General features: G+C 41.9%; 1 protein-coding gene across 2 annotated transcripts; it reads left to right on the top strand.

The window, feature by feature from the left end:
- Positions 1 to 231: 231 nt before the first annotated feature.
- LOC146692474 (Fc receptor-like protein 5) lies at positions 232 to 9422 on the top strand. 2 transcript variants are annotated; one of them, XM_085432569.1, is made up of 6 exons: positions 232 to 343; positions 414 to 449; positions 5045 to 5308; positions 5388 to 5633; positions 7676 to 7960; positions 8561 to 9422. In XM_085432569.1, exons 1-6 carry the CDS (start codon positions 313 to 315, stop codon positions 8641 to 8643), a joined length of 945 nt encoding a protein of 314 aa, XP_085288695.1. In that variant the 5' UTR covers positions 232 to 312; the 3' UTR covers positions 8644 to 9422. The 2 variants fall into 2 exon arrangements, with proteins under 2 accessions (XP_085288695.1, XP_085288696.1); XM_085432570.1 differs by having other exon boundaries at positions 7820 to 7960.
- The last annotated feature ends 2004 nt before the right edge of the window (positions 9423 to 11426 follow it).

Genomic DNA, 11426 nt, shown 5'->3' on the forward strand with positions numbered 1-11426 from the left:
CAAAACTCCCACCTTGTCTTTATTACTGACTGCAATTCAAGAAACTCCAAACAGAGGCCAATACTGAAAAATATAAATCAATGACTGAAAACAGAAAAACACACAAACCACGAGAGAGCTGATGGTTAACTTAAGGTTGTGGTCCAATCAAATCTCTTACTACGTAATTTTTCTGCTTCTATGGAATGGAAAAGGGTCTTTCGTTATATTCAGACAAAGAAACCACAAAGGGAGGGGACGCGAGTTTCATTTTACTGTAAACTGAGTGAAGTGTCATTATTAAGTCTCAGTCAAATATGACCAATTGAAAGAATGAAGGGTGCATATGTCCTGTGGCTGCTGTGTAAGTACACCACATATTCTTTTGTCAGATTATTGTGAAACTTAAACTAACTGAGTGTTATTCTATTTAGGGTTGATCTCCCTGCTGTGTGGCTCAACAAATCAAGGTTAGATCTCTTTGTTTTATTCTACCAGGAAACCCCACTTTATACAATTACATGTTTAAATACAACATGGTGTACAAAAAACAAACGAATGTTTTAAGATATGCTTTCACTTACCAGAACATATAATTTCACAGGCCTCCGTAGTTTTCCCATGAATTATTTCCATGTAGCTCGTAACTGAGCTGAGACAGAAAAAGGTACAGAGATAAGCTAAAGGTTTAAGTATCAAGGTTAATACAATAAAAATAAAATAAAAGGTAATTTCTGGTGGCAGTTTCAGTGGAAAGTGATTCAGAGACATAAATATAGATATGCATCTAAATCTGGATTTTTTTAAATGAAGGCTTCATAACAAAGATGTAGTCAAATACATAAAAGTTGCTTCAACAAGGTACTCTTGGTTTATATGCTCTCTGTGTATCTGTGAACTACAGTTCACAGATACAACCAATCATTAATTAATGGTTAAAAAGCGTAAGGCTAGAAGGATATGTGCTCGCTGAATGTGCATGCATGATTATGTGTTTTTTTAAATCGTGGTTTACTGCTATATACTTTATGGTGAAGTGACTGATTCACAGGAAACCAAAGACAAAGAAGCCTAAATCCAGTCATGTCCAGTTGTCTTTGTACAAACTAGTTTACATTTTAGGAATTCAAAGTGACGAAGGATTTTTTCCCCTCACACCCTTTCAAAGGCCTATTTAAGGGGTTAAGACTTGGTTTTAGGCGTAACAGGTTTGGCAAAGCATTAATAAGAGTAAATGTCCTCACAAATATAGCCAAACATACATGCCTGTGTGTGTATTGTATAACACTTCATGTATACACAGCAGGCAGCAGCTGTCGTGGAGGAAGCAGCGGTAACAGAGGAACCTTTCGTCCAAATAACCTCAAACTCAAAATGGAACTTGCTCACGTCCACAAAATACCCCGACAGTTTTGTAGTGAATCTGATGAAGGGTCGTTGAGCTGAGCAAGGAAAAGATGCAATTAGAGACAGATTTCTCAAATCATTAGATGATATCCAGCTAAAAGGAAGTATTTAAAAAAAGCTTCAGCAATTTTGCCCAACGTAGTAATCCAGTGGTGTTGATACTGAAGTTTTGTATTTACACATAAAAGTACTGTCTCCACGTTCATTTGAATTTCATTTTGAGGCTGAGCTGCTGGGGGGGGGGCAGTGGTGTGCATTGAATGCTTTGCTGTGGCCAAGAAACCCTCTTAAATGCATGCACAAGATAGCAGTCACCACAGTTCAGGTTGGTTAGCTCCTCACTGATGATATGACCCGAGTTTATAATGCACAACCTCGTGAATGTTGAAACTCGTCAGCTTCGGACTTCGACTGCAAACTTAAACTTATAGCTACTGTTCGGTCGGTGGGTTGTGGTTGGAGACCCAGCTTTCATCAGCAGTGATTAGTCTTGACAAAAAAGGTCACATTAGATGTGAACGTGGGTCATTCAGTAGTAAAATAATTAAAGCTCTGCAACATTTTACCTTTTATACTATGAATATTTTCTAGTTAAGAGGGCTCTGAAATTCTGCCTCATTTTATTTTTTTTTCCAGCATTTCAGAGCCTTCTTAACAATGTCTGCATAAACGGACTGGCAGACTGACTCCATAACAACAAGAAAAGAGAATTCACATAACCTTTTTCGACCTGCAGAAAGAAAGGTGATCACCATTGCACCTTCTGCAACAGCTGTTGCTCACTTACCCACAACATCCTGTTCAGCTTGATGACAGACACTGTTTCCTGATTTTGAAGCATTTAGATAAGTAAACTGGGCATCTCTCATCTCAGAAAACATCCTGTGTAGATGGTGTGCTCTGCGCCTTGAATCTTGACCTAACCTGCTGCTCACCATCACCACAAACTATATATAAACTTTCCATTCCAAATAAAAAGTGAACATATTTAGACTTGACAATTGAGTGATAAATGAATGCTAGCATGCTTGGTTAGAAACCCGCATTCACAAACTGGATACACTGCAAAGACACTTATGTTTTAATTGATACTAAGTAACATACCAATCCAATTCCTACAACTTCAGTTATTAAAACTGAAAAATCAACGGTCTGCACCACACAGGAGGCTCAATAACATAATTTAAATGCTTCAAATAGAGCCAGCAGCTCAATCATGCTTCAGAGGTTCAGTTGAGTGACTTTGATTAACTGAGGTAAAGCCGTACAGATTTTGGCATCTATAGCAGCCGATATCACCATCCAACTATCAGTCTAACGTGCCACACCTGGCCAATCCTCAACAAAATCCAAGTGGATTAGTTAAATAAAAGAATTTATGTTATGAAAACAAGGGAAACTACCCAAAAAACCCAAACATTGCTTTGTAGCAGGCTGTTAACATTTGTTTTTCTGCTCTTGCTCTTGACGAAGGCGGTCGCACTTTTCTCCTCTCCTCCTCCTCCTCTCCCTTAGCTTCCCTGCTTAGCCTCTTATGTCCTTGTCTAGTCTCGTGTTTTTTGTATTACTTTTCCCTGGAACACTCTCTCACAGTCTGTTCTCTAAAACCTAAAAGAGGAATTATGGATTGGATCAACTGGTCCCTGAATGCAATTGACACCCCTCTCTCAACGAGAAGTTTGAGCTTGGGTGAGCTTGAGTGCTGAAGACATCTACCTATTCGGAATCATGATAACAGGGTTCTGGCGGATCGGAGCTGACTTGGCCCTGACTTATTGAAGAATTAAGAAAGCGGAACCGGCTGTTCAAACCCCCACAAGGCTGCCCGCTGGGATTGAAACGATGGGAGAGGCATGAGTTTCTCAAAATGGGCTCATTGAGTGCAGCACGGATAAGATCTTGGAGAAGCTACGGCTGCTGTGAATACTCAGAATAAGATCTCTGACTGCAGACTGGATACATCTCGGAAGGGCTAGCTCGGAATAACATCTCTGGGCGCAAATTGGATGACATCTCGGGGGAGGCACACTGCCGTGAGTTCTCAGAATCCTTGAGTACATGAAATGACAACATCACAGAACGCAAGTATGGCGAAGCTCGCGGCTCTCCAACGGGAGATTGAGAGACCAGTGTTGGACTGTAGAACTGCTTTGAAATTCATATGAGCTGTTCGCACTAAAGTAAAAAGCGCCATCACTTCATGCGGATACCCCTTTGGCGCCAGCTGCGGTCTCAAGGCTGGAGCTGAACAAAAACACCCTGATAACGACTGTGTTTAGACTGTTCCTTCCCATTCCATGCAAGGCCACTTGGGTTGGCTGGAAGACTGTTTACTTAGCCTAGCAGGGCGAAGGACACTGTCTCAGCTGAACTCTGGACACGCACAGACATATACACTGATATGCACACACTCATCCCCCCTCCCTTTCCAAACGCCTTCGACGCTTATTCCCTTCCGATGCTGCACCCTTTACCCACCCCTGTTGCTTTTCATGTGTTTCTTTGGTGTATTAAAAGTTTTTTCATGTTTTATGTGCAGAGGTGTTTTTTTCTGTTCTCAAACTGATCTCCCTGTTGGAGCTCAGTGTGGGGGGAGTTATTTTTTTCTCCTTATCCTTTCTCATGTGGTGCATTTTCCATTGTTATACCTCTCTGACCTGTCTTCCCCATGTGATGTTTTGTGTAATGTATGTATAGTCGGAGGGTAAGATGGCGCAGCCATTGCGTGCAATAGGTCGGCAGCCTTATGAAATTTCCCCTTGTGGGACTAATAAAGGTATATCAATTCAATTCAATTAACATGTTTATTTCTGCTTTAAAGTTGAACATTTTAACATGTGAATGGCCCACTTTTGGAGCCAGTCTCAGGTGGACATTAAAGGAACTGCAGCATTTGGCGGTTTCATTTCTCCGTTCTGAAGGATTCCACTTCACTGACATTCCATTTGGTGTGGATTTCTTTTTTAACCTTTATCAACAATCACTCTGCACTATGAATCTTCTGCAATTAACTGCAATCACCCGAGTCACAAAGACTATAAAATGCCCCACAATGTCCTCAGGTTTCAACTGTGAAACTAAGGGCTGCACTACTCTATGACAAACCTATTATTCATTATAGCTTTACTACATGTTTTGGTAATCATTCTGACAACTTCAGATCTCAAATTCAAAGATAATTGGCATACTTCCTCCAGGAGATATTTGAAGAGACTGATGGGTATCCTTAATGAAGATTATAAACTGATGTCCTCAGGAAAAGCTACAGGTTACCAAATTATTAGTTAAATAGGCACAAAATATCTTAAGTGCTTTTATCAATCAAACTGACAGATGAAATTGTGAATGAGCGTTTGTATGTTTTATCTCATATGATGAGATTCCAAGACCCAGGGGATATAAGAAATTCCAGTCTAACCTAATGTAATCTAATCCTGAATAACTGTGGTTGCATGGAGTTTAACCATACCCTAGATAAACCTGGATAAATGGGAGTGATCCCAAACAACTACTGCCCTTAAAAACCACCTTCCATACTTAAATGTTGGTGTTTGTGGATGGTTCTGTGTGCATTAATTGTTTCACTGTAATTCTCAGAGACAATCTGATGGCTGCCTCAGGGTTTTGTAAATGTGCATAATCCATATCTTCCCCACAGCTCGTCTGACTGTGAGCCCCAGCAGCTCTCAGCTGTTTGAAGGTGACTTTTTGTCTCTGAGCTGTGAGGCTGAGGACTGCCCTGCTGGATGGACTGTGAGGAGGAACACGCCCAAACGACAAAGGAGTCGGTGTGGAGATGGGTGGGGAAAACAAGTCGGTTCGTGTTGTACCATCACCTACATCTTCAGAAGGGACAGTGGTGTTTACTGGTGTGAGTGCGGAGAGGGAATAAGCAGTAACACCGTCAACATCACTGTGACTGGTAAGAATATTGTGTGTAGTTAGTGTTGGTGAAGCTGTGTGTCAGTGGATGAAATGCTGTAGTTTGTGTCTGTGTGGAGGTGGCCGAGTGATCCTGCAGAGTCCTGTGCTTCCTGTGATGGAGGGAGACAGCATCACGCTGCTCTGTAAATCAAAGCCCCCACATTCAAACCTCTCAGCTGTTTTCTATAAAGATGGCTCCGTCATCAGGACTGAGTCGACAGGTCACATGACCATTCCTCATGTTTCCCTGTCTGACGAAGGCCTCTACAAATGTCACATCAGTCAACATGGGGAGTCTCCACCCAGCTGGATCACTGTCACAGGTAATTTTCAGTATGATCAACATTTATTTCATCCATAGATGGACATACAGTGGGGCAAAAAAGTATTTAGTCAGCCACCGATTGTGCAAGTTCCCCCACCTAAAATGATGACAGAGGTCAGTAATTTGCACCAGAGGTACACTTCAACTGTGAGAGACAGAATGTGAAAAAAAAAAAATCCATGAATCCACATGGTAGGATTTGTAAAGAATTTATTCGTAAATCAGGGTGGAAAATAAGTATTTGGTCAATAACAAAAATACAACTCAATACTTTGTAACATAACCTCTGTTGGCAATAACAGAGGTCAAACGTTTACTATAGGTCTTTACCAGGTTTGCACACACAGTAGCTGGTATTTTGGCCCATTCCTCCATGCAGATCTTCTCGAGAGCAGTGATGTTTTGGGGCTGTCGCCGAGCAACACGGACTTTCAACTCCCGCCACAGATTTTCTATGGGGTTGAGGTCTGGAGACTGGCTAGGCCACTCCAGGACTTTCAAATGCTTCTTACGGAGCCACTCCTTTGTTGCCCGGGCGGTGTGTTTTGGATCATTGTCGTGTTGGAAGACCCAGCCTCGTTTCATCTTCAAAGTTCTCACTGACGGAAGGAGGTTTTGGCTCAAAATCTCACGGTACATGGCCCCATTCATTCTGTCCTTAACACGGATCAGTCGTCCTGTCCCCTTGGCAGAAAAACAGCCCCATAGCATGATGTTTCCACCCCCATGCTTCACAGTAGGTATGGTGTTCTTGGGATGCAACTCAGTATTCTTCTTCCTCCAAACACGACGAGTTGAGTTTATACCAAAAAGTTCAACTTTGGTTTCATCTGACCACATGACATTCTCCCAATCCTCTGCTGTATCATCCATGTGCTCTCTGGCAAACTTCAGACGGGCCTGGACATGCACTGGCTTCAGCAGCGGAACACGTCTGGCACTGCGGGATTTGATTCCCTGCCGTTGTTGTGTGTTACTGATGGTGACCTTTGTTACTTTGGTCCCAGCTCTCTGCAGGTCATTCACCAGGTCCCCCCGTGTGGTTCTGGGATCTTTGCTCACCGTTCTCATGATCATTTTGACCCCACGGGATGAGATCTTGCGTGGAGCCCCAGATCGAGGGAGATTATCAGTGGTCTTGTATGTCTTCCATTTTCTGATGATTGCTCCCACAGTTGATTTTTTCACACCAAGCTGCTTGCCTATTGTAGATTCACTCTTCCCAGTCTGGTGCAGGTCTACAATACTTTTCCTGGTGTCCTTCGAAAGCTCTTTGGTCTTGGCCATGGCGGCGTTTGGAGTCTGACTGTTTGAGGCTGTGGACAGGTGTCTTTTATACAGATGATGAGTTCAAACAGGTGCCATTCATACAGGTAACGAGTGGGGGACAGAAAAGCTTCTTACAGAAGACGTTACAGGTCTGTGAGAGCCAGAGATTTTCCATGTTTGAGGTGACCAAATACTTATTTTCCACCCTGATTTACGAATAAATTCTTTACAAATCCTACCATGTGGATTCATGGATTTTTTTTTCACATTCTGTCTCTCACAGTTGAAGTGTACCTCTGGTGCAAATTACTGACCTCTGTCATCATTTTAAGTGGGGGAACTTGCACAATCGGTGGCTGACTAAATACTTTTTTGCCCCACTGTAGATAGCATGAGGTCACCCATTAGTCAGTGAAGTCCCAATATGAGACCTCAGGCTTTTTAGCTATCACCACTTCGATGTTTTCAAACCTGCAGGTCGGATCCAACCAAAGACTTTAATTGGCTAAAGACTTCTTATGTGTTCTGTTTAACCTGAAACTACCCAATAAAGTAATCAGGAAGGTGCTTAGTGAGGTCGCAGAGTGAGGAAGCTGAGTTTCCCATAGACCTCTACACCATCCAAAGGTTTTTTTCCTACCACAGGAGTTGCCCCCTGGTGGCCAATGGATAGCGTCACTTTTCAGACGAGATCTGAAAGTTGCGTCCATCTAAGATTACCATCTTAGATTTCATCCATGAATCACCTGAACAGTGCCATTCTCTTTACAGGTAAACCTACAACTACAGCCCTGCCTTCCACATTATCCCCACCCTCTACATCAACCCTGTCTTCTGCCTCAACTTTGCTTTCTGTCTCAACCCCAATGACCACACCGATCCAATCCACTGCCATGGCGTCTCCTTCTGCCACAGCTCTGCCTACTGATTCAGCTCCACCAGCTGTCTCCATTCACCGACCACTTGTCTTGAGAGTGGTCTGCCACCTGGTGGTGTTCTGTCCATATGTCATCACAACTGTCCTAATGGTGTCTTTATATCGACAAAGACCCACAGGTAACTTTCACTGTCAGATGATCAATCTATTAAAGGGGATCTGTTGTGTTTTTGTTTATTTTCTGTCATAATTGTATGCATGCAGCTACGGTGGTGGACTTTGCCATATATAAAGACTATTAGAGGCCTGAAACGGCCAAAGTTAGAACAATTAATGAAGAGAGGACACAAAAACAGAACAGAGAAGACCTGTTAAAAAAATCCAAAATCTAAATCTTTATTTAAAAATTGTAGGCAGTTTGGCACAGATAGGCAGTCTGCATAGTATATAGTATAAAGAAAACAAACTGAGAAACAAGCATGGGATCATACATGGAAACACTGAAACTAGCTAACACACTGGGAATGTCGGGAGAGTCTCGAAATCCGAGATACTGTAAGAACAAAGACAATCTGATCTATCAATCAATTCTCAGGTGTAAGTAAGACAAATTGAGCACAGGTGAAGCTGTGTTGATTACTTTGAAGTGTAAATCATGCAAAGCAACTTTAGAAGGGCCTTAGAAGAAAAATACAGATGTAGAAATGGGTCCCCTTAAATTCTGATTGTTTTTCTCACTTATTATTACCTCATTATGACTGAACTCTTTGTCTCCATAGCAACAGCGCCACACCCCCACCCTGAGCAGAAACTGACAGAGGACTTTGACATCATGGAGGTCACCATCGAGCATCATTTCTAAACTGCACAGAACAGAGAAATATTTTTGTCATGTAAAAGTAATAAATATTAGATTAAATAGATCTGATATTTTATAGCAGCACAAAGTCATGTATAACGTTGGAGGTAAACAAAGTGCAGTTTTTTGACTGCATATTCATATCTACAAGCCCAGTTTATTACCAAAGAGACAAATGATTTCTTCTACTCCACTCCTACCCACTCCTCCCACAACCAACATGTTTTTCAATGTTGTATAGATGCTTTCCTGTATCACTGATGTCTCAGTACTCCTGCCATGATCTGTAGGTTTAAGTTCAGCTTTGCCTAATGGTATCTGTAAATTAAATGACTGTAATTTCACCTAATGTTTTGGTAATATGTACAAATCCTCATTTCCTTCTACACTTACATATGCAGGAACCCCAAAATCCAACATTTACACCCCCATTTCACAATCTTTGCGAACTTTGATATATTTCCTATATAATATCTAATCTATGTGATTTACCAAATCTAAGACCCATCAGTGCTTATAAACTACCAGATGACTTCTGCTGCTTCTTCTATGTGTCCAGAGAATGCATGGCAAACACCCAAGGAGGGACTGTCGGACAACACTGTAAGCCTAGATGTTCACTCTTTATATATGAAACCAGCAATGAATGGAATTTGCATGCATTCACATTCATTTACTCTGTTGGAGCTCCAGCCACTAGAAAGCAGATCAGCGTGTAGGCTAATTATTAGCAATAATATCACTCAATAAAAAGAGAAGTTCACTTTGATCTGTTGACAAACTGCAGCGATTTCCTTTGTTTACTTTATGAAGCTACAGGACAGAATCAGTGGAGGGGTGGCGATTCGGGCACCTTGCAGTCACTGAGATGACCATGAACATCTCTGCACACCAAAGTATTCTACAGTCAAATCTGAGGCCATGTGCATGACAGCTAGAGTTTGACCAAAATGGGTCAGGAAACAGGACAATGATCCGAAGCACAGCAGCAAATCTCCATAAGAAGAGCTTAAAGAGAATCAAAGTGCTGCAGCGATCCAGTCAAAGTCCAGAACTCAACCCGACTGAAAAGTGGGTCCACCATGTGCCATGCTACAGGTTTCTTCAATGTGTTACGTTCTTAGTCTAGGCGTGTATTGAACGCAACAACAAATTGGCCCCACTCACGCACCACCCAAGAAAGAACACAAACAGTAGTATCTTTTAAAGTGCTAAGAAGCCATTTATTTGCTTCAGCAGTGAGCAGTGCCAAAAATAACAAACAAAACTCCCTAATGGTCCCTACACTTTCCTACACAAAATGAAAACCAACCAAAAGACAATTCACTTACCTAACTTTCTAAACGAAAAACAGGAGAAAACTTAATCAACAAAAATGGTTTGTCACGCCTACTAGGCTGCTGCAGTGAACAATATATACAAGGTGAACAAAATACACAATTGCTATTTTACAAATCTCCTGATTGGTTTTGCCTGCTCTGCCGCCGTTGCCGTGTGCAACTGTCTTGGTCCTTGTGTTGTCGACCCCCGTGTCGACCCCCTGAACTTTTCTCGGACTCTTGTTGAGCTCTGGTTTTGTTTTTGATCTGTTGTCCTGTGTTCTTGGACTGTTTTCTTGTGTTTTTGGTTTACTCTGGACTCTTGTGCTCCTTGTTTTTTGTTTCGGACGCTCCTTCCTGGATCCCCTCCGCCCACCCTGGTCTGGTGCTCGGTTTTGTTCTGGGTTTTTGTTTAGAGCTGTCGGGAGCCAGCCCTTGGAGGGGGGTTACTGTCACGGTTCTGGGTCAGTTTCGAACCAGTATTTTGAGTTTTGATTGTTAGTTTATTTTTGAATGATTGTTGTGGTTTTGGGTGCTATGATGATTATTATTAGAGTTCCATGTTTCTATTTATTTGTGTTCTCATGTTTTGTGTGGGTTTAGTTCCATGTGTCATTTTCTGTCTGTCTCTCAGTGTCGAGTCTGCGTCTTTGTGTAGTGTTCTTGTTTCCTGTTTTATTGTGAAGGTCTGCGTCTCGTGTGTGTGTGTGTTCAGTTTTACCTCTGTCTCGTCTTGTTGATTACTCCCAGCTGTGTTCCCTACCTGTGTGTAATCTCCCTGTGTTCTCTGTGTGTATTTAAGTCGCGTCTTCTGTCATTGTAGTTGGTCCGTCTATGTATCCACCATGTTTCATCTGTGTGTTTTTTTCTACAATTTTGCTTTGAGCGCTTCAAAGCTACACAGTTAAATTCACCTCTGCCGCTTTTAAACTGTAACCGTAATCAAGACCAAATCTGTCTGTGTGGATAAATACATGCACAGAAAAGTAGACCTAAGCTTTCTAAGTAAAGTAAAAATGAGTTAACTTCTTCTCTGCAGTGACAGCCTGTGACTGGCTCTGTTTCTGCTGGAACTGCCTCTTATTGTAACGTCATAAATAATTCATTCCTGTAAAAACATAAGCTCTAACAGTCCTGCTGTTGTTTAGCATCAAACCTCAAATGAAACGTGACGTATTATTTAACATCTGTTTGTCCTCCAGGCGACATTTAGAAATAATTTCCTTAATTTACTCAGTGATAAAGCAGCTTTAGAAACCACAGAACAGCATAAGGCTGGTACGGCTGTTTGATTTTATTCACTCGCTGCTTCGCTCGTGAGTCAGCACCGCCCCTCTCCTCGGCGTTAGTTGTCGGTGTTTGTCGTCAATACAATACTGTTAATTGTACTCTCTGCAGTGTTTAAATGCTTACATATACACACAGTTACTGTCCCTCCACACATACGACTCGGTTCTGCTTCTATGC

Source organism: Copadichromis virginalis, linkage group LG15 (genome assembly GCF_057382275.1).
Source record: "Copadichromis virginalis isolate Kocher_CV1m ecotype Utaka linkage group LG15, C_Virginalis_male_GT1.1, whole genome shotgun sequence".
Lineage (NCBI taxonomy): Eukaryota > Metazoa > Chordata > Actinopteri > Cichliformes > Cichlidae > Copadichromis > Copadichromis virginalis.